The 23,404-nt window shown below is 42.5% G+C and overlaps 1 protein-coding gene across 1 annotated transcript; it reads right to left on the bottom strand.

Moving 5' to 3' along the window:
- Nucleotides 1-10,997: 10,997 nt before the first annotated feature.
- lrrc4ba (leucine rich repeat containing 4Ba) lies at nt 10,998-22,188 on the bottom strand. Its single transcript, XM_030736116.1, has 2 exons — nt 21,651-22,188; nt 10,998-13,782 (listed from the first exon to the last, which is right to left on the bottom strand). Exons 1-2 carry the CDS (start codon nt 21,894-21,896, stop codon nt 11,827-11,829), a joined length of 2,202 nt encoding a protein of 733 aa, XP_030591976.1. The 5' UTR covers nt 21,897-22,188; the 3' UTR covers nt 10,998-11,826.
- Between the last annotated feature and the right edge of the window lie 1,216 nt (nt 22,189-23,404).

Below are 23,404 nucleotides of genomic sequence, written 5' to 3'. Positions count from 1 at the left end.
TACCCCCCTGCCTTCAATCACAACTATTTTACCATAAGTAAAGCTGAGAGAGAAATAGACCCTTGTGATTGAGTTGCATACTTTTGCCTCAGTGTTTTGTCACATATAAATTGCCCTGGATTTCATGCAGTCTGTTCTAATCTTATACATACTGCCGCTCTACCCTTAAGTCATGTAGATTCTCGTGTTGGTGAGGTAAAAATGAGAATTGTTAGGTGGTTTTGCATAATCTATTCAGCGCAGCCGTGGACTGCACTCTTGATAGCATGTATGCAAAAGGAGGTAGTGTTGTATCAGCATTTTGAAGTTCCACCACATGACTCCTGTGGAAAAGAGCTTGCATTTGCCTCACTGATATCCTTCTGCCATGCACTTAAACTAATCCACCCATGCAGAGGTTGTGTCATTTAAAAAAAAAATGGTAATACATGTTACATGATGTTCATGCAATTCAAACCTGTTTTATTTAACACTGATTGTGCACAGACTTCATGCAAAAGAGGACAGTGCTTGTTTGCATTTTCTTTTCTTTTCTTTTTTTTTTTTTTTTGCTGCTGCTTCTCATGCACACACCCACACAAAGGCTGGAGGAGTAATACATAATGTGTAACTGGATTACAATAATCTGATTACAGAATTTACTGAATTTTGGAGGGAAAAAAAGGAAAAGCTAAGTTGCTAGATTACAGCTTTGAAAAAAGAATAAATGCATCCTGGTTTACATGGAAAAGCTGTTTAAAAGGAAATGGGAAAGTTTATGTATTAGATTCAAACAATGTGCATAATTTGAAACAGATTATACAAGTTAAATAATTTGCATATTGTGAAGATTTGAAGCTAGGCCGCGACACTTACATATATAATGTATATGCAGCATTTTCACATGGTGCTTTGAAGTAATAATTCTGATTCAATAGATAAAAAGAAACTCAGAAGGAAGGATTACAGTCTAAAAAAAAATAAAGCAATCAGCGGCGAGGTGTTTGTTTTGTTTTGTTTTCCTTACTGGAGCGTTGTGAAGAAGAAACGGGACAGAGGGCAGACAGGGATAATCCTTCACTGCTCTTGGATAGGATGATGTTATAGATGGTAAAATATTTGAGGTAGGCTTGGCAGTTGTTACATTTAGTCTACCTAAATAATGGACTATTGTCTTGGAACTGTGGAAATTTCTTTTTATTTTATGTACGTCATAAGCTCACGTCGACAGTGCCAGAAGGGGGAGACAAAAGTTCTGCACTGCAGATGTAAAGGCAAAGTAAGGATGATGGCATTAGGTTTTGAATGCTTCAATAAATAAATAATCCATAAATTAGGCATTTTGGGCCAATTTATCAGACTTGATTTTTTTTTCTACAAAGGCCTATTTGATGGCTTGTTGGTGAAGTTTTCTATCAGCTTCTGTGGTCGCCAAGAAGATGAATTGTTCTTGGTGCCACCATGAAGTACACATCATAGTTTAAGGTGAAAAGTGTGCGAATTTGCATAAAATTTCACGTCTGCACTTTAGCTTCCTCACATCAAAAGGTAGACGCATAATTAAGTTCCATCCACACCAGAATGGAAAACATTTCATGGCTTCGCTTTAACTTTGTCCCATGTGAAGGTCCAACAGCTTCATAATGAAGGGCACAATCAACAGGATAAAGAACCCAGAACCAAGTTTGTATAAGATGCTGAAAATCTGCATCTATAATAGGGGGGAAAAAAAAATGGATAGCAAATAGATGTATAAAAAGGAAAGATGGGAAAAACTGGGATCCTGACACTCTGGAGTCTGCGCCTGTGTTCACCAAGCATTTTGTCACTGATAAATCAAATATTGAAATGTCAGCTTTTGACCATTTGCAACTTCATAATTCAGATAATTCAGAAAGCTAAAAAATAATATGTTGAATAGCTGCTGTAGCTTGCCAACAAATGGCTAAAATTGGCTTTCTTACACAACTAGACAAAGGGTGCTGAAATAGAACCTCTTTACTACAGCCATTCATGCAGCCTTCAATGCGCGTACAAGTAAATTTGTTTAACTTTAACCACAGCTGTGCTCCTTGCCTACATGTTGCAACCTGCAAACCATTGAAAATGATGGGTTTCGGATCAGAGGCTAGCGGGTGCCGCATCCTGTGTGAAAGCGCCTTAACAGAGCATCTCATCTTTTTAAATATACATAAGTCCATATAGGACTAATTTGTGAAGCATGATTTTAGCACTGCAACAAACAAGATTCAAGACACAGTATCCAAGTCTTTGATCTATTACTCATAGCAGAGAATCAGTGATTATGTTTCATTCCAGATTAGATTGTTGAACAGAATTTACACCTGGACATTTAGAGCACTGCACAATAATGCCCCAGTGAAAACACACATATCCCTTTTTTCTGTTTTCTACCATTAATTGCGCACAGATGTCAGCAAATTTATGGCAAAGTTTGTGGAAAAATATCTTTCAGAACTTTCATCCATCCGATTTCTCAAATGTTTATCCAATCCAGGGTCACAGGGGGGCTGGGACCTATCCTTCTCCCTGTACACCCATGACAGGTCTCCAGTCTGCCACACTCACATTCACACTTTCAGCCAATTTAGAATCACTAATTAACCTAACATCAGGGTCTGTGAACTGTGAGGGGAACCTGGAGAGAATCCACGCAGGAACAGCGAGAATGGAATTTCGGACAAGTGCCCGAGTCGGCAGTGCTTAACCATTGGACCACTGTGCCACCCATGGGTGGGTGGATGGCACCATAAGTTGGTGGTTTTATTGTCAATTGTCAGGCAGTTAGCCACCATAATTCTGATGTTAAAATTGTTTGATGATAGACTTTATTTATCAAACATGACAGGAGAATCAGTGTTACAACAAAGCAGGTCGACGTTAACACACCCCTACAACCCTAATCTGCACCCATACACACACAGAGACACATATAAATGCACACAAATATTGTAAGCCAATAATTGTAACCCTGAGTCAGTACCATTCAGAAGCTGACCTCTTGGCAATCCCCCAGCCAGCACGAGCTAAGTGTTCACCGCAGGCTAAACAACATCCCACAGAACAAAACACGCAGACATGCACCCACATGAACACAAAGACACACAGGCATACGGGCAGACGTAGGGCGCAGGCGTAGGTCAGCAGCTCGGGTCACAATACACACCCTGCAGCAAGCCGGTCCACAGCCTCAGTGTCAAATCAGCTTTAACACAGTGACACAATCCCTTGGAAACACACTGCAACACTACTGCAGCACACTGAGGAAAAAAAAAATGATGCTGACTGAAGGAAAATAACAGCGACATGGAAGAACACACACATCAAGAATTCACATGAATTCATTCACACATACACGAGGCAAAATAACCGGCGGAAATAACATTTGTTGCTCTAATGATGTGGCACACATGGTCTTCCACTTTTTTCTATCTCGGTGATTTTAGTTAATAGACCTACAGTCATAAATAAGCAACACAATCTCACGTTGCAATTTGTGAAAAAACGTTATTTTTATTTCATAAATTTCTCAGTATGGCACATGAACAGAGATTGAATGTTCTGAAAAAGATTTGGCACAGAACCTTGAAGCAGAACAAATCCACCCTTCTCCACACACACACACACACACTGTCTACCCCTGTCACACACACACACACGCACACACACACACCCCTGTGACATGTTCCTCCAGTGTTAAATATGCACATCTGTGATTATAACAGGTTAAAACACAGTTTTAAAAACAATCACAAGAAACAACCATAGTCAATATTGCAGAAAAAAAGCTGAAGAGAAACAAAGAAGCAGATGGAGACCATGTTTAATTGAACAGAGGGAAGGAAATATCAGAAGCCTTAGTTTGTTTGTGGGTTTGTTTTCCATTTTCCTGAGAGAGGATCGGAGTGGTGCAGGGGGCTACCCGGAGCATGACTCTGTGCGTGTGTGTTTATGTTTGTGTGGATTAAGGGGTTAATACAGAATCACAACATCTAGCTGCAGGGGGATGTGAAAAATGGCAGAAGGAGAAGGTGGATGGGTTGAAACAACAAATATGAGGTAGATAGAGAAGAGCGGAGGAGGAGAACAGAAGGGTTAAGGGGATGAGAAGCATGCGGGGAAGAAATGGGGATAATGTAAGACGTACTCCTGTGAGCAAGCAAGCATACGAGTATGCGTGTGTGACTCAGAGAGAGAGAGAGGGAGAGGCTGTGACTGAGGCTTTAGCTACATTTCTGAAGGAGAGGGTGAGAAAAGGCAGAGAAGCAGGAGAAGTCAGCCGTGCTCCTCCTCTGCCTCCCTTGGGTCAGGGACAGAAAGGAGTCATTTCCCCTCTGGCGCTGGGTGACATATAAGCACCACAGCGGCCCGTCCTCCTTCATGTCTTTATCTCTGCCGCACACAGATACACAAACATGGAGACTGTGCGCACTCAAGTGCACACAAGCACGCACGCAGCCCACTCGGACATATGCATAAATATGCATACTTATGCCGTTCGTGCGGATATTACACAAGCACACACAGAGCCGGGGCCTTACATTGGTGCACACGCATGCAAACACACTCACACATGTAGAGTAAAAAAACTATACAGATATGGAGTGACAGGATGTCTCTCATTGTCAGCTTTCATTCCTCCTGTCATCCTCGTCCCTTTTCAGTCTATCTCCTTTTTTCATTCTCCATTTCTGTCTACCCTGTCCTCCCTTGTCACTCTATTTCCTTTGGGCTCAGAGGGTGGGGAAGCCAGAGGCGACAGAAGCTGTTGCGTGGTAAGCAGGATCTAGTAAATGTGGCACTGGCATGACGGGATGCGCAGAAAACGCCGCAGCTTGAGCACAACCGAGGCCACCGCGGTGCCCGCCGAACGTCGCTCGTAGCCGTTCTTGAGCATCAGGGTTAAAAATATAACTTGAAAGGTTGGTGTCACATAGACTGCGAGCAGAAATGAGAGCAGACATGAAATGAGGGTACTGAGGGCCAGACCGGATAAATAAATCAGCACCAATGAGAAAAGCAGCATGCCTCACTGGCTGACATGAGGGGGTGGAGACAAAAAAAGGGTAAAGAAAAATCAATATCTCCAGTAAAAGTTTATTTCATATTGATGACTGTTTACAATTCTTTTCAAAACTTGAGAGGATGTAGCAGGTCTGATCCAAAGCTCAGCTGGGGACGCCTTAACTAGGTCAGCGCTGATTTATACTCTCGTTTCACCTCTCTGAGACCAGACAACGTCTGACTTGACACTGAGTTGACATCCAGTGAGGGTTTGACCTCATGTCCTCTGGGGCCTCTGCTGCCTCTGTAGACAGATAAGGGCTTAGACAGCTCCATTATCAAACCACCAGCTTACATACATACATACGGCTGTCGCTATCTCCTCCCTGCCCTCCATAAGGTGCTCCAACCAGCCCTGGATTTACACTTCAAAGCGTTGAAATGTACTCCATGGCCCCTGCCCAGCTTCAAACAAACATCACACACATCAGAGTGTGATTATGATGCCGAGCCAAGGCACCCAGAAACAGTAAATCTGGAAGCTAGACTCCTGTGGATAGCAGGGAATATGCGTCTGGAAACGTAACTGTAAGCGTGTCCGCTGAGAGGAGCACAGCTGCTGGGTCAGCACATCCTTTAATAGTTACGAGCTTGTTCAGGCCATTCCAACGCAAGTCCCCGAGTCGGTACTCATCACAAAACTGGAGGGGAATTTTCCACAGCGCTCGAGGGCATGAAGTCTCTCCAGAAGTTTCCAAATCCCAACACGAACATCCCAGATTGTTCTCAAAACATAAATCTGTATTTGAAAGCGCAATATGGTTGCTGCCAGATGAAAACCTTTCATAGCCCCAAATGTCAGCTTTTCAGGATCTAAGAAAAATGGGCTTCTTTTGAACTTGTCACACCAAGATTTTATTTTTTTTAAGTTTACACTGTGGAGTTCTGAAAGGGTTTCACTTCCAAAACGGCCTGTGGAGTCTCAGCGCAAATACAAAAATATAATCACTCCACTGATGTTCAAACTTGAAGTTAGAAGGTTTTCCACACGACAACAATGATATTCTCCTTTACAAAGCATTCATGAGAAGCTCTGTTAAGCAGCGCTCCAGCTTTACTATTCCCATTAATTGGTACTTTACAATTACATGGGCTGCGAGCGTGTCCCATTTTGCTATTCACAGTGACTCTGTGGATTTTTCTCAGTTTTCCTCTGAGCTGCAGCTCAGAGGCCCTCTGACCCACAGCTGAGTGACACAGAGGAGATAGTCATCCGGGATGAAACACCACTCATCACTCTCACGTCACAGCCCACACACTGAGCCCTCTCCAACTCCACACGACTCAAATCTCACAAGGCGGCCAAAATGGACATCTTGCGACCGGTGCCATAGTTTCCAAGGCAACAAGGAAATAAACCACGTGATAATGTCCTGGCCATTCTCAAATTAAGGACACCTTCACAGGATGTAAAGCACACACGTGTAGTCTGAAGCACAGTGGCAGCAGTTCAGAGGTTTGCATTAACCTCCACTGCACTCAGCTGCAAATTGTTTAAGAATGCTCCACCTCAATCAATAAATCACTCAGTCAGTGCCAAGAGTGTGTGCACGCACCTGTGTGCACGTGGTTCTTATATGTATAAGTACTCATGCGCACGGTCAGTTCTGATAAGTGGCTGCAGAGCAGGGTTTTCACTGTGATGACACAGAAAAATGTCTGTGCACATCTCATCTCAAGCTCTGGCAGAAAAAAAAAAAAAAAAAAAAAAGCATTGCAGTGACAAAAAAAAAATTCCTTCTCTCTCGTAATGTGACTAAACACAATGACCCGAATATCTGAAAACTGGTGCCATCAAATCGGCCTTACACCAGTGTGACGTGATAAAGCCAGCATAGCGCGATAGGGCTGTTGCTGCTGGGATGGTGAAGTGTGTGTGTGTGTGTGTGTGTGTGACGGGGGGTGCTTGGTGACACAGTGGCACACAAAACACTGTTGCACTTATTAGAATCGCAGCACTCATGTGAGGAGACAAGCTGCAACATTTGGCTCCCGTGGACCATCTTGATGGCCATGTGAAAAATAATAGCAATAACGACGCATATAAATTACAACCCGTTTGATGCTTTTGGCCTCTGCAATCTGGAGAAAATTAGCACTGGTGCCTGCACATGCATCATTGACACTATGTGTATCAATAATGCATTGAGCTTGGCTGTCACTTTCTCTGCTATTTTTAAAGAGGAGGGGGTGACAGAGAAGAAATTAGGCAGCGTGGCGCTCACACAGGGCTTGTAGTGCTGAGGCTAACATGTGTGCAGGACTGCCCTCGGGGACTGGCCGTGTTTTCTAACAGTGCTGGTCACAACAAGCAGCGGACTGAACCAGTGTCCTCCTATCTGCAATTACACAAACCGCACCCACCCTGAGTGAGCAGCCCAAAATCCCTTCATGTGCATCGTTACTGTTATGACCAGTCACATCACCGTCAAGGTGATTAACCACAAAAAACAGCCACTCAAAATGCACATTAAAAATCACTTAAGCTTCACCAACAGGTGTTACTCTGGGCCAGGGCAAAACAATAAAAATAAATGACACAATCCAAAACGCTAACCTTCATTAGCTGGCTAAACGTGTGAGGTAAACATAACTTGCCACTAATCTTGACCCTTGACCCTGAACTTGACAGGAAGCTAAAAGAGGCTTGGGGATGTTGAAAGAAAAGGTTGCCCTGACCGAGCGAACCTTTCATTGGTTGGGTTTATGCAGAGTAAAAATGAAAGGGGGCAGCTGCTTATGCAAAAAAAAGAAAAAAAATGTATTTTTACTTTAAGTGTCAGTGAGAGGATCATAAAAGTTGCCTGAAGCAGAGAGAGACAGACAGAGCTGGTTTAAACTGGAGATTTAAAATGGTGGTCTGACCGCCCCTCCTCCCTCTTCCCCTCCTTACACAACCGAGCTAGCAAAAGCCCACCTGAATGTGCACATACCTGTGTGCACACACACACACACGGAGCAGCATTGCATCAACAATGGTGTAACATCTCTTGCCATAAACGGCGCACCGCTGCAAATGTCCTGATTTCCTTGCTGTATACAAGAGTACAACGGGCATTTTATAATCCAGAGCTGCACATGCACTAAATACACTCAAACTTAAGACACACACACACACACACACACACACACACACACTGTGGTGTTTTTCACCTATTCCCTGAATGGGTGAATGAGCGGGTCCCTTCCTGCACAGTAAACACAGCATTTCCATTAGATTGTTGGGAGTGTGTTCAGTGCTCTGTGACTCAGACACTGCAGCACTGTGACTGTGTGTCTCCAGCTCAACCGTTGCTCTCTCTCTAACACCGAGCCTCAATAACATGGCCTCTGGTTTGTGCCACTTCACAGGAGCTATAGGGGCTACACAACACTTTCCAAAGTGGTGAGCTACCACAGGCAATACGCAGGGCATGCAGAATTTGAAGAATTAGGGGGAAATAGCTTTTGTAACAGTCCTTGCTATCAGCCACAAACCTGACACACACACACACACACACACACACACACACACACCCACACACACACACACACACACACACACACACACACACACACACACACACACACACACACCGCACTCTTAGCCACAAGCATGCCCACATGATAATTTCACTCTTATTTGCACACACAGAGGCAGATGAATATGTAAATAACTTGTGAGCAGAATATGGATCCCGTGTGCTGGGAAAGGAATATGTTAATGAGTGATGCAGGGTATGAGTGTTAATCACAAGTGCTGGGTGCATAAATGTGTGGTGGCCTATGCAAATTAAAGACATAGGGGAGAGTGGCATGTAAATCGCAGGATTCACTAAGAGAGAGTCAGCGGTGTGAGAAGTATAGTTGCTGGTGTAAACAAATCAAACACATTAACGAGGAACATTACCGGGGTGAATTACATGACTGGGAAAAAAAACCAAAACAACAACAAAAAACAAACAAACAAAAGGAATTCTATACTGTCTGCTCTCGTCTGTTTAGCATTCGGAACCCAAATCAAGACGCTGTGATAAGGGCTGTCGCAGCAGCAACAGTTGCCAGGGAAACCTGATGGCAAGATGCTGAGGGTAGGGTGGAGGAGGGTGGAGGGAGTTTTATGTGAGGACATGTGCACAATGCTCAGGTTGATTTGCTACCACTGAAGGAACACTGGCCGGCTCGTTGAGATATGGCACCTCAAAAGGAACGAGACTGACAAGGGGCGACGGGGTGCCTTACGAGATGCCGACGCTGACGCCGTTTGGTGCATTAGTCTGAGCGTGTAGTCATGGCAACAAGGTGTTGACATAGCACAATCGCACTCTGAGCACTGTGATGATGATGACATTCAGGAAAAGTACAGAGCGAGTGTGATTGAGCTTGTAAACCGGAGCAGGGCCTTTCCTGTCCCCCTGTGCAGAAAAAAAGGACCCAGTGCTGACCATTTCACATTCGCTGTGTCTCATCTCAAGAAGAGCCAAAGGGACACAAACAGTGATACTACAATTAAAGTTGATTGTAACATAAAAGGGGGAAAAAAAATAGCCACCAAATTTCACAGACTTCAACTGCCATTTTATGTGCCAGTTTTTTTTTTAATTTTCAAAATGACCTCTGCTAACAGAACATCTCTCATAATTATAACCAGTGTAATTAGCTAATTATAATAACAATAACAATATTACAATAAAGATAACACTTGATTTAAAAATAAAACAAAAATAATCAAACTAGATAAAAACCCAAAATGAAAAACACTTATCATAATATTTTTTTTTTAAAGAGCTCTATAAGGTTCTATATTTTTTCATTTAATTGTACTTTTTCTTTAGAAAACCCCCCCCCCATCTCTGCTTCCTGTACTGTGTGCCACCTTCATCCTCACTGAACGAGCATCGCTTACCTTTAAAAATGCTTGGCAATGCCTGTCGTCCATTTAGTAGTTCCCTGCTGCCATGAAATCCACTCATACACGATAACACTGAGATACAGTTGTGAAATAATCCACTGCAAAGGTGCAGTCTTCATCAAAGGTTCGTGTCCTGTCTCTAATGCATGACAAACGTGAGGGTTCCTGACTGCTTGAGACACCAGAGCAGAGGAATTGGTGAGGGCTGGACTAAGGAAGCCATTTTAAGGGGTACCAGGTTATTTCCTGCTGATGCATGTGGAGTAGTGGAGCTGTCCCACCGCCGGTCATTAGCCGAAGTCCGACAGGATCAGTCATAAACAATTTCAGTGTCATATACAAATGAAAAAAAAAGTACTTCTCAGTTTTTTGTAGGCACAAGTAGTAATAATAATAGTCCTGGATGCTAATAATGATAACATAATCACTGGGAGAGAGCTTAAATGATAGGCTGAAGTTGACGTTTGAGCAAATCTGCAGAAGTTTGTAGAGCACGCTAAATTAGCATGTGCAACATTTTTGCAATTCAATGTGCTAATCATTAAATCATTATAATGACAAATAAAGCTAAACCTTGTTATCATTATTACCATTATGATTATTATTATTAACACTCCCACTGCACCGTGTACCAAACGATGAAGAGCTGTTGTCATATTTCATATTTTTGCAGGAGGGAATAAACGCGTCCCTTCTCCGGTGAACCTGTTTATGTGAATGCGACAGGAGAGGAGAGGGGGGGGGGACACGTTCTGTGGCTACAAAAAAGTCAAGACCAAAATAAATTCACTCACACTTTTTTTTTTTTTTTTTTTTTTGCTCCTCCTCAACCGATGCCACTCTCCCACGTGTCCTCATGCGGCACAGTCAGAGTGGCCATTTTGTTCCAAGTTGAGGGAAGTTATGGGGTGGGTGGGTGGGGACTGAAACAACTGTGTGTGTGTTTTTCTTTTAATATATTCTTCAGATGTTGTAGTTTTCAGTCAGAAGCTTGATAAAGATTCTTTATAATTTATTTCTTTGAATGAAAATATATTTACGGTATATATAATATGTACGTTTAGTCTTTTTTTTATATATCTCTCTTTGTCCTTTATGCCACAGGGTTTCTCTTCTCCCACGATAACCCACTCTGTTTCTTCCCTCCTTCAGAGAAGACAGTAGCCAGTAAAGTGTGAAAGGGAAAAAAAGTGAGAAAGTGAGAGAGAAGTGAAACCACTCAGGAAAAAAACAAAAACAAAACAATTGCTGTTGTTTTCTGTTGCTGCAAAGTACTCGTCTGATACGTGTGTTCTGAACAGTATCGCTGCTCTGCTCTGTATTTTAGTGCTTCCTGGAAACCTGGGACAGTACTGCTCACCCAAATCATTGTTTGTTATTCAGAGTCTCTGCCAAACACTAATCTGAAAACATGTTCAGTGGCCAATATTACGTCTCCCAGCAAATATATACACCGAGTGTGTCTGGAAATATATGAAGCAATCTGTATAAAACCTACAGGCTGTTGTTCACAACTGTCCACTGTGTGAAAGGAGTTGGCTTGGTCTTGGACTTTGGCAAAGACTATAGCAGGTTGCACACATGATTGTGATTTCTCTGGTTAACATTGCATGTCTGACTTTATGTAAAATGATGCTATTGGTGGAACTGATCAGATGCTGTACTGTCTCCTTCAGTCTCCCAATTTGCTTCTCTCTGCCAACAGATTGACAATGCAAAGCAGTGACAATGTGAAATTTCATCTTTTTTTCTGAACTCTGTCCATGAGGACAGTATAGGCTACAATCAGTCTCACATACTCGGCTTTCTATATCCCTGTCACTATCCGGCATCCCTTTCCTCTTACCTCATACTTCTACCCTCACTTTCACTCAGATTTGAGTCTCTTGTACATTTTCCTTGGAGCCACTCTTAAAAAGTAGTGGCTCATTCTGGCCTTTCCCCATTAGCCCTTTCAGAGAACTGTGGAGACCCAACTGAGGAAGGGGCACTGGGGAGGGCAGAGTGCCAACTGTCGGTGTTCCCCCACCAGTGGAGGTTGGAATCTGGGAACAGGACATGTTCTGTGACTGAGAGCATGGAGATGGGTTGTTGTTGTTGTTGAGGCCCACACCAGATCCAGTGCCCATGCCCAGACCCATCATGTTGTTGTTGAAGTGATGGGTTTTGTAGTAGTGGTTGAGGTGCTCCGATCGGGCCAGGTTGGGCAGGTTGACTATCTCCGGGTGGTGCAGCCTGAGGCTCTGGCTACCTCCAATTCCACTGCTTCCGCTCTGTGTCACGGTGGCGCCTCCTGAGATGCCGCTGCCCCGACCACTGGCCCCAGCACCAAGCTCATCCTCCACATTGATGATTTCAATGGCACGAGCAGGGCCATGATGTTTATGCAGCTGGTGCTGCTTCCTAAGCTTGTAGAACACCACTAGCATCACAGCTGCCATGAAGGTAATGGCTACGAAGCAGCCAATGATGATCTTGGTGGTCTTCATCACGTCATCCAGGCCTGAAAAGCCCGGGTCAGTGATGGGCACAGTGAAGGTGGGTCGAGTGGCCCGGGAAGAGGAGGAGGTCCAGCTGACAGGCAGAGAGAAGTCTGTGGTAGTAACACTTACTGGCCACAAATTAGAGGGAGTGGGGCCAGGTGGAGGAGGGAATAAGGTCTCATTGATGTCAGTCAATGCATAATCATTACTTCCCACACTATCCACAGTTTCCACAGTAACTGTTGTAAAGTAGGTGTAGTTGACACTAGCATCAGCAGCAGTAACATTGAGGACTGCAGTTGCAGTGGTATTGCCAGCAGCGTTAGTGACCATGCAGGTGTACTGGCCCGTGTCTCGCAGGGTTACATTCGTGAAGTTGAGCGTGCCATCATGCAGAACTGATATCCTCACCCGGTAAGAGCCGTGGGTCATTAGAGTACCATTAGGGGTGATCCAGTTGACAGATGTTGTGGATGTGCTTGTTCGACACTTCAGCTCAGCAGCCATACCCTCAGTGACATTGAGGTCTGTAGGTGGCTCCACAATGACAGGCGCATAGCAGGTGAAGTGGCTCTGGTCGAGCTCGCCGATGTACTTGCCCTTTAAGTATGGGGGAGCATGGCAACGGGCACAGCAGGTGGTGTTGCTCGGCACCGTCTCTTTCAACCACCAACTGAGCCAAAGCACATCACAGTTGCACACCCAGGGGTTATGGTTAAGGTGTACCCTCTCTAGCTGGTGAAGGGGTGTGAAGAGATCATGGGGCAAGGAGTGTAGGGAATTATGGGATAAGTTGAGCTCTTCCAGGTTTTTCAGGTCATCAAAGGCATTGCGCTCAATGACGGATACCTGTGAGTGCATTAGCCACAGCTTACGAAGAGAAACCAAGCCTTGGAAGGAGCCGGGACGGATGATCCCCAGCCTATTTCCTGACAGCTCCAGCTCCTCCAAGCGCACAAGGGCTGTCAGTTTGGGAATGTCTTTCAGCCCACACATGCCCAGGTTTAGGTACCGCAGATTGATGAGGCCAACAAAGGCTGCATCAGAGATGAAATCCAACTTCTTGAGCTCACCCAGGTCCAGGCGACGTAGCGAGGGCACACGGTGGAAGGCATAGCCTGGCAGAGTCTCAATGGGGTTGTTGCGCAGCCACAGCTCCCGCAGCTTGCTGAGGTACTCAAAGGCATGTGATGGCACCAGTGTGAGGCGGTTGTCGAAGAGCTCCAGCGTGCCAAGGTTGGGCAGGCCATTGAATGCTCCGACTTCAATCTGACGTATCTGATTCTTAGAGAGCTGGAGGATTTCAAGGTGCCTCAAGTGCTTGAATGTGTCCGACTTGATAACCTGGAAGGACAAGAAACGATAAAGTTACTGTAAAACATGCAGGATTATTAATAGAGCTTATCAGAAAATAAGGTATTTTGACAATATTAAAAAAAAATGGAAGTTGTGTTTTACAGTAGCTATTTAAAACAAGCTCAATTACACCATTCATAATGACAAACCAAATATACTTTAAAATATTAATTTGTCTGTAATGCAAGTAAGAATGATGATCGCATACAGCTTTGCATTTTTATTTATTAAGAAATTATCTAAACTAAATTATCTATCACCTTTAGCAGACATGCAGCACTAATAATGACAATGTTTACTGTTTGTTTATATTTAGGGAGCGTGCACATTAATCAGCATTACTGCAATGTGTCACTGTTACCCAAATGATAATTTTACAACTATCATTAAATGAATCTTTATATATATATATATATATATATATATATATATATATATATATATTACAAACTACTGAACAGGCACTTAACCCAATAAATACATTACACATGACAAAGCCAGAAGGGAAAAAAAAATGAATGAGATCAAGAAGAGCAAGCGTGCAGCAAATAAGCTTGATGGCAGCTCTGGATTTTAAATAATTTTAACTGGTTGCCTTAAGATTACCTGCAACCTATTAGGCTAATTTTCACCTGAACATTTTTATTCTTGGATTTTGCTCGAGCAGACTGATAGTTAAAAGTTGAAAGCCCATTTTAGCTTTTTCCCTTTATGTTAAGTCTTTTCTGATTGGCTGCCCCATGAAAACAGAATATTTCCAAAACAGGTAGGCGGGGCTTTTGTTCTCACACCCAGAACTATGTGTCTATATTTCAGTCAACAGAATACAGTTAAAGTTTGGTGTCTAGGCTTCTTCCTGCAATATGATACAGTGAGCAGTGAGCACTGAGCCTACATGTAGATACGGGGAGAGCGGAGGGGTTAAAACAACAGGCAGTAATGCAGGGCAACAACGGCACTGACATGGATGGATGGATGGATGGATGGATGGATGGATATTTGATTTTACATGAGGAGAATGAGTGCATGATGGCGCGTATGACACAGTGCAGCTCGTGTTCTCTGCATGGACTAGCTGACAGGCTTTGCTCCATTAGTGATATCCACTCTCATCGACATCAAATAGAACCTTGAGTAGAAAAAACTGAACATTCAGAGCAGTGTGAAGCCTGATCTTTGGGCTCACAGGGATTACCTCTACACATGCTGACCTCATTATTTGAAACTTTGCCACATTTAATAGAAGCATCCACCACAGCAACAGTACGTATATATTTTCTAGACAACAACAAAAGCATAATCACCCTTCTTTACTGGATCTTCCAAAACTGGGAAAATCCTATTGTGAAGGCTGTCTGGCCAAAGAAGGTTTTTTTTCCCTTGAAACACAAATGTCCTCTTTAATTCTGCATTCAGTTATTCTTGCGTGTTAATCTGTTCCCAGTATGTAATTAAATTGTGTTAATCTGTTCCCAACAAATAATCTTTGGAATTTAGCGATATGTGTGGTTCTTGTAATGTCAAACAAACAAACAAAGCAAACAAACAAACAAAGCAAAACAAAACAAAAAGAACATTGTTAATGAATGACTGAAAGGCACAAATGTGGCTAAATGTATGTTTAAATAAACGAGAAATAAATATAAATAATTTCTCTGCAAATACTGATAACTGATGACACTTCTCCCTCTGTAACTGCTGCTGTCTGCATTTCAGACTGACTCCCCCTGACTGCAGACATAAACATGATCAAATTAAGGGTTACCCTGGCCTCCTTGTGAGACTTTCTCTTAAAACAATATGCATTTAAGTAATGGAGTTATACTGAGTGCTTTGATTTACAGTCAAAGGTAGTAAATAGCAGTGGTGCAATAAAGCCTAAATCAACAACTTGTTATGCTGCTTTGATGAGTGCCCAATGACAAAAGGAGGAAACAGCAGCACTGAAAGAATCTGGAATAGAAATCCATAGGACAATTCTGGAATAAAAAGATGGTGGTTGTCCCAATCAACAGCCAAAAGTGTTGTTGCACTGGCAAATACACACACTGGAGCATCACAATAGTTTACAGTGTGGTTGCACGCATATCTACTCACTGTCCTAGTCAAGATAGCGAAAAGATATGCATAATTCCATAATCCCATGCCATAATTCAGTGGAACTACCTCAAAGTAGGTGACAAGGAGGGACTCTGCAAAAGGGGTTTATTTAAATAAAAGTTAATTTATTGAAACTAAATAAAAAAAAAATTCAAACATCAAAGACAGTTCATGCCATGTGAAATACAAGAGAGAATGAGGAGTTTATTTGGGCCAGCTTTTAAAGCCTGGAAGGCCCAGGTGAGCTGCATTAGCTGAGAGTGAGATTAGGCAAGGACTTGCATGGAGCGAGTGGGAGGGATGTCACAACACATAGTAGAGGTATAAGCTTTTTTTTTTTTTTTAAACTTTCTTTTGGCAAAAATACATAACTTTTTAAGCATTTAAAAAAAAAATAAAAATCTAGAGACTCTATATAAGCCCAGAAATGCCTCTCCCCATCCACCAGCACTTCCAGGAAGATACCGAGGCATTCCAAGGCCAGCTGAGAGACATAATCTCTCCAGCTTGTCATGGGTTTCCCCCACAATCGTCTCCAACAACAACAAAAAAAAAGCTCAACTTGGAAGCACCCAGAAGCACCCCAGTAAGTGCCTGAACCACCTCACCTGGTTCTTTTCAATGTGGCTGCAGAGAGGGAGGTCTGTGCATCTTTGCTTAGACTGTTGCCCGCAAGACCCAGACCCAGAGCCAGTTAAGTGATAGAAAAATGGACTGATGGAAGGATGAATGGATTCATGCAGTTTCACAGTTGCTCTCTTCCTGTTCATTTAGAAAATAGTTCTGAAATAACTGCCACTCTAATGGCTATGGAGGAATCTGGTTTCACCACTTAAATAAGGGGACAAAGATACCCAGTGACAAAAATAAAGTTTGGGAATTTCTATCCTGCACGGCTCAACTTGTACTTATGAAAAATCGGCAAAAAAGGGTCACTTTTAATTAGTAGTTTCATGCTTCATTCGACAAACTATCACATGACAATTAGCAGTTAAACTCTTGACTGTTCATTAAATCTGTACACACAGTGGTACATCTACTCTAAACCCAACCGTGTCTTCACCCTGACCATATTTTAGTGCTTGCTGCAGACACAGAAGTGCTTTTCACACCGTTGTTACCGTGAGACTCAGGGGGCTTGCTACTGACACATTATAATCCCTTGCTAATAAGCTGATTATCAGTGCTGGACTACAGTATTCGCATAAAGTGTCACGACAAACCACCAAGGACCTGTGAAATTAAATTAATACATTTTTAATAAATTCTGTGTGACCCTTGTTTTCACATTCATTTCATAAACCAAAAGAGATGCAGGAAGACCTGAATCTGAAATCTGTGGGTGCCACGGGCCCTGGACGGAGCACACTAGCATTGGTGTGGTCCAACTGGAGCTCATTTGGCGTGAAGTCAAAGACACACAGTTTAGTGAGCGCGACTAAAAGCCCCTTAAATCTCTGACTGTTTGAGATATGTGCGGCCAAAGCCCTCTGTGAGGCACACAGAGGCTCCTGGAGTCAGGCCATTGCTTCTTCTGTATGTAGAGCAGGAGCAGGGGGAGGAAGAGGGGAGTTGATAGGCAGGGGGGAGGGGGGAGGGGGGGGTGAGGATGTTACGAGGGGGTGGGAGCTGTCAAGGCTTTACTCTGAGGGTACTCAGTGGAGGAAAAAATAAGCCAGAGAATCTAGGATGCCTTCAGGTGTTAAAACATTTTTAGATTTTTAATCATTTCAAGTGGGGCTGCAGGATACAACAAACCGAATCAGAATTTCGTAGGCTAAAAACAAAATGCAACAAATGCTGCTCTTATTTCCTTATTCCCCCCCCCCCCCTTTCATGTTAACAGCATCTCTTAAAGCCTCACATACCAAATCAAGTGGCGTGATGTCCCATTTCTGCTCCGTTAACGTCACATAAAGTTTAATAAGATGTTTTCTCCAAGGAATAGAGAATATCAGGCTGCTCGGTCCAATGTACAGAGCAATTTGACATTAAAAGAGATGCACTGGACAATTTTAACAGCGTTTAGGATACTCGTTGCTTTTCATTAGAGGAGATAAAATGTAGTGGAAATGAATTTAAAACCACAAAAGAACAAGGCCCTGTCAGGAACATGAGGATGGATCCAGCTACATCAAATGCTGCAGCAAAGAGTAAAATCAACCCACTCGGTTTATAAATTTAGAGATTCATGTGCTTTGTATCGATGGTCTGTGGTTAAATGATCTTCCCCTGCAGCTGTAAAGCCACAAATGCTGTCTAGGGACTTGAGATAAATTGGTAATGCATACAAAAGGCAGCTCAGTGTCATGGAAATATGCCTTGCTTTCAATTCATAAAATATTCCCTCAGTTCAGCAGAGGCTTAAGTGCTTTTTTCTACCATTATAGCCGCTTACTTTCTTGTCTTTTCTTAGAAATAAAGTTTCTAAGAGAAAACCTGTATCAACAAGTTAATCCTAACATCCACAACTGTCTGCGAAAGCAAATGTTCGCTCTGATAGCGGGCAAAAAAATGCAAACACAAGAGTTAAAGGCACATAAGTATGTTAATGTCTGCGTGTGAGTTGATTTTTAGATCTGTGCATTGTGATGGGAAAATCCTCAATCTGCCATATAAGATGTGACTGTGCTATATCACTGACTATGTAAATAACCCTTTTTATAATAAAGGAAATAAATGACTTCATGGAGAAGTGTCAATAGGCTATTTGCTGAAAAGTGTTGAATGTTGAAATTATGGCATATTTCAAATGACAGACTATAAAAAATAAAGAGGGTGTGCCACAACCTCCAATCGATTAGCGTTATAGGAAAAATGACCAGCAGTCAATATTTTTAGAAAGCTGCTAAATTACATCATGCATCATGGCGCAGCTTATGGTATTTACAGAAGTAAATCGTATGCATGCTTTTCTTTGTAGCATTTTGTGTGTGCATTTTTGAGTCATATGCCAGTGTTTCCTACACATAGATTTCACTTGGGTGAGCTGGCTAGCATATTTGGTGAATCATTTTACCATCATTTTGACTCATCTCAGAGAGCAACATCATCTGCAGCCAGTATATTATTGGACAGTCCTTTCACTCCTATTTGGAAAGTTCAGTCACTGCTGACCAGGTAGCACCAGCCCTCCTCGCGTTGTGTTTGCCTACTGGCTTACTGGCTGGATTGTGGAGATCTACTATATTGTTCAGCTACTTAAATCTTTCTTCCCTCGCTCTGCTGGACTCCAATGGAACTGTCTTGGACCGCAGCTTGCTCTGGCAGTCCTACTCTTGAGATTTCCTGCGAGTTGAAGCACCATAACCTGCAACAGGCAGTGAACTGGTTCATATGCCGCTACCCCAAAGTCATCGAAGCTGCAGCGCACAACAAGCAGTATCAGCTGGAGTCCATGAGCAGGATAAGAAATTCCACTGAGAAGCAGCTCAATATCATATATCCTCCTCTTAGGGATGCCACCAGAACTAACAATTCATACCTTTTGATACAGAAAATCTGAAAATACAGTGGTTTAAAAGATTTTGGGGGTTTTTAAGTACTGTAGACACTATAGGCAGCATGGCGGCTCTTTGGTGTAGTGGTTAACAAATTCCCTTTAGATGTGAAAGGTTCCAGGATCCAGACTGGCAGGGAGTCAAAAGCTAGTGCACTCCTCATGCCAGTCCCAAGCATCCGTCCCTTTGTGATGTAACTCTCCCAAGATAAATAAAAGGATTACATCAGGAAACGTATCTAGTGTAAAATCTGTTCCAAACCAAATATGTGGATCCCTCTGCTGTGACTCCTGGGAGCGGCCAAATCTACCTTTCTAGTTTTGATAGGCAACATTTATATGAAGGCTGCAATTTTTCCAGAAGTGAAGGGGCAGCACACAGCTACAAGTGTTCTAGTCTATCCTCACATGCTAAAGAAGAAGAATGCCCATCAAAAACACAAAGCACAGAAGAATTCACATGGCACAGCAAAAACTATGCGTGGGAGAGGGCGACTGGTGCAGCTGCTGTATTTGCTCTGTCATGAATCGCTGATAAGAAAGTGATAATTGATTTGCAAAAGGAAATCTACAAAGAATGCTATCATGCTTTGCAGACCAAGGGAGGAAATATTTCCAATTTTGCAAGAATTGAAGGATCTGGTATTGGTACCAGCTACTGAAGTTCTAGTATTGTGACATCTCACTGTTTATCAGTTATACCATAATTAGCTATTAAAACATTTGCAAGGAGCATCTTGTAAACAGTGTTGTTTAGCTCACATGCTTTTGAGTGGACACAGTGCTGTGAAAACGTGTTTGCCTCCTTTCTCATTTCTTATTTTTTGGAATTTGTCACACTTAAATGTTTCAGATCGTCAAACTAATTTTAATATTAGTCAATCATAACCCGAGTAAAGACAAAATGCAGTTTGAAATGATGATTTCATTTATTAAGGGGAAAAAGCTATCCAAACCATCCTGGCCATGTGAGAAAGGAATTAACTGTGATTAACCACATTTTTTTGGAAAGCTGAGTTCAGTTTCACAACTCACACCCAGGCCTGATTACTGCCAGATCTGCTGAATCAAGAAATCACTTAAATAGAACCTGTCTGACAAAGTGAAGTCAGCTAAAAGAGCATAAAAAAGCAACACATCGTGCCACAATGTAAAGAAACTCAAGAACAGCAGAGAAACAGAGTCATTGACATCTATCAGTCTGTAAAGGGTTACAAAGCCATTTCTAAGGCTGTGAACAGTGAACAGCGGTGGCCGACCTAACAAACTTACTCCAAGAGTGCATCAACAGCTCATCCAGGAAGTCACAAAAGAACCTAGAACAGCATTTAAAGAACTGTAGGCCTCAGTCACCTTAGTTAAGGTCAGAGCTCATGATTCAACAATAAGAAAGAGACTAGGCAAAAATGGCATCTGTGGGAGAGCCCTAAAGGGTAAACCACTGCTGACCAAAAAGAACACAAAGGCTCGTTTCACATTTGCCAAAATAACATCTTGATGATCCCCAAGACTTCTGGGAAAATATTCTGTGGACAAGACAAAAACTTTTTGGAAGGTTTGGAAGCATTTCATAAATAGAACATCATAGCAACAGTCAAACATGGTGGTGGTAGTGTGATGGTCTGGAGCTGCTTTGCTGTAATTGATGGAAACATGAACTCTGGTCTCTACCAGAAAATCCTGAAGGGGAATGTCTGGCCATCAGTTTGTGCCCTGAAGCTCAAGCACGCTTGTGTTATGCAGCAGGGAAATGATCCAAAACATACCAGCAAGTCCACAGCAAGTGAAAAAATATGTAAAATGAAGGTTTGGAGTGGCCTAGTCAAAGTCCAGACTTAAAATGAGATGCTTTGACATGACCTTAAATGGGCCATTCATGCTTGAAAACCCTCCAGTGTGGCTGAATTAAAACAATTCTGCAAAGAAGACTGAGCTAAAATTCTTCCCCAGCGACCTGAAAGACTCATTGACAGGTATTGTAGTTCTTGCTGCCAACGTTTTTCCCTTAATAAATGAAATCATCATTTAAAAACTGCATTTGTATTTATTCGGGTTATATTATTATAAACCCGAATAGTCCAGCTGCCTTCCGTTTTCAAGCTCTCTAGACTTTGTCTAATATTAAAATTTGTTTGATGATCTGAAATGTTTAAGTGTGCTAATACAGCTGCCATCAACATCCCAGTCTACAAAGGCATTCTGTCATGCTTGGGTCGGAAATGCAGACATGATTTGACCTCCTCCCACCATTAGTTACCTGTATTGAGTTCTCCTGCAGGTTGAGGTATCGTGTGTTGACTGATATGCTTTCTGGCACCTCCTCCAGGTTTTGCCTGGTGCAGATGACTCGGCTGGCCTGGTTGGAGCAGGTGCAGAGGGAGGGGCAGGTGGAAGCGGCTCCCACTAACTCCGGCCCAGGGAGGAGGAGCCGCAGCAGCAGCTGGGCCAATAGAAAGAGGAAGGGGGAGGGGCCGGGAAGGCAGGTCAGCGTGGCGATGCGCATGGCAACTGGGACATGACCCTGCTCTTTAATCCGAAGGTACAGGTGAGGTGACTCCACACTGGTGGATCTGTTAGAAAAGGTTTGCTTTCCCTTTGGTCCTCCAGAGGCAATTTGTTCTTTCTAATTCCGCATCCTCTGAGATGTTCCGCGTCCTCTGTCGATCTCTGTGTTTTTCCCTCTTGTTTTTTGAACATAGAAATATGCAGATAAACAGATGTTATTCCCTTTTTTTCTGGGGTTGTCGGGGGATTCGAGTGAGGCTTTTTGTGAAGTGAGAGGAACCCAGGAGTTACTGTGAAGAACAAAAGAGAGAGAGACAAAGAGAGGGAGAGAGAGCAGATATTAAAGACAGAACACAGACTGCACTTTGTGTTTTTACCAATAGACAATGACTAGAACAAATAATGGGTAGACAGCTCCGGTATAGCTTATCATGGGAGGGATTGTCAAAAAATCTTTCAGAAGCATTAGAACTTCTGTGTCACTGTTCATATCAAATCCCACGTAATCCCTGAGCAGACATTTTGTCAGAAATCAAATCCTCACACCTAGGGTAGATGGAAGCTGATTTCTGTAATTAATGGTACAAGGTGGAGGTGTGGAGATATGAAAACAAACAATCTAAAGTGGGACAATCAGGTATTTTGATCTTTAAAGGATTGCATTTTGTAAATCAATAAATCAGAAAGAAATTAGTTCTTGAAGCATTTGCATAACTGCTGTAAACAGATAAGCAGTGTCACACAAAATCAAATAGCTGAAACACCCTGGAAATCGTGCCGTTTTGTTTTTGAGGGTTATGTGTGCAGATTTCAATGGAAATTTTTGCCATTGCTCAATAGTTTAGTTAGAAAAACATTCACAGTAAACGTGAGCTTTGTACACTTGTTTCATGGTGCCTAAATCTAACTGAACACATGTGGAAACAAACATTAAAACAATGTTCAATTCAACTTCAGTGCAATTAATTTTAAGGCACTTTATGTATGGTAAAGAGAAAACCTGACAGTCTCCTATCAACAAACACGTGGTTGGGAATGGTGGGGAAGAAGAACTCCCTCTTGACAGGGTGAAGCAGGATCAGGGAGGAACAACAGTCTGTTATGACCGGTTGGGGGTTGAATAGAAAAAGATGACCACAAACAGCTAACAGGACAAAATGCAAACTACATGAAAGTACACAGAGCAGGACTAGAGAAGAAGGGTAGTGTGGCATATGTGCTGTTTTAAAAGTGGTCACATGGGTTGATTCAGAAGGTAGAAAAAAAATGGACAATATAATTTTTGGTAGGCTGGAAATAGTCACATTGACATTACCCACTGGTTTGTAAAGACTCCATTTCTTTCTTTTTCTTTCTTTCTTTCTTCTTACTTTAACCAGGATAATAATTATGTAAAGTATGTTATTTAAAATCTAAATGACACCTATATTTTTGACCTGCAGCTCTTTATCACCACTTGCTACCGAACGAAAGAAACAAAATTATTTCCATATTGAAAGGAACACA

The sequence above is a fragment of the Archocentrus centrarchus genome, chromosome 8 (genome assembly GCF_007364275.1).
Source record: "Archocentrus centrarchus isolate MPI-CPG fArcCen1 chromosome 8, fArcCen1, whole genome shotgun sequence".
NCBI classification, from domain to species: Eukaryota; Metazoa; Chordata; class Actinopteri; order Cichliformes; family Cichlidae; genus Archocentrus; species Archocentrus centrarchus.
The sequence above is the reverse complement of the archived record's forward strand: the minus strand, read 5'-3'. Positions and strand labels throughout refer to the sequence as shown.

Excerpts from the sequence above, each read along its gene's own strand:
- lrrc4ba (XM_030736116.1), bottom strand. The coding sequence starts at position 21,896 with ATGCGCATCGCCACGCTGACCTGCCTTCCCGGCCCCTCCCCCTTCCTC. Across the intron at positions 13,783-21,650 it reads TGCAGGAGAACTCAATACAG|GTTATCAAGTCGGACACATT; the intron begins GTAACTAATGGT and ends TTGTCCTTCCAG.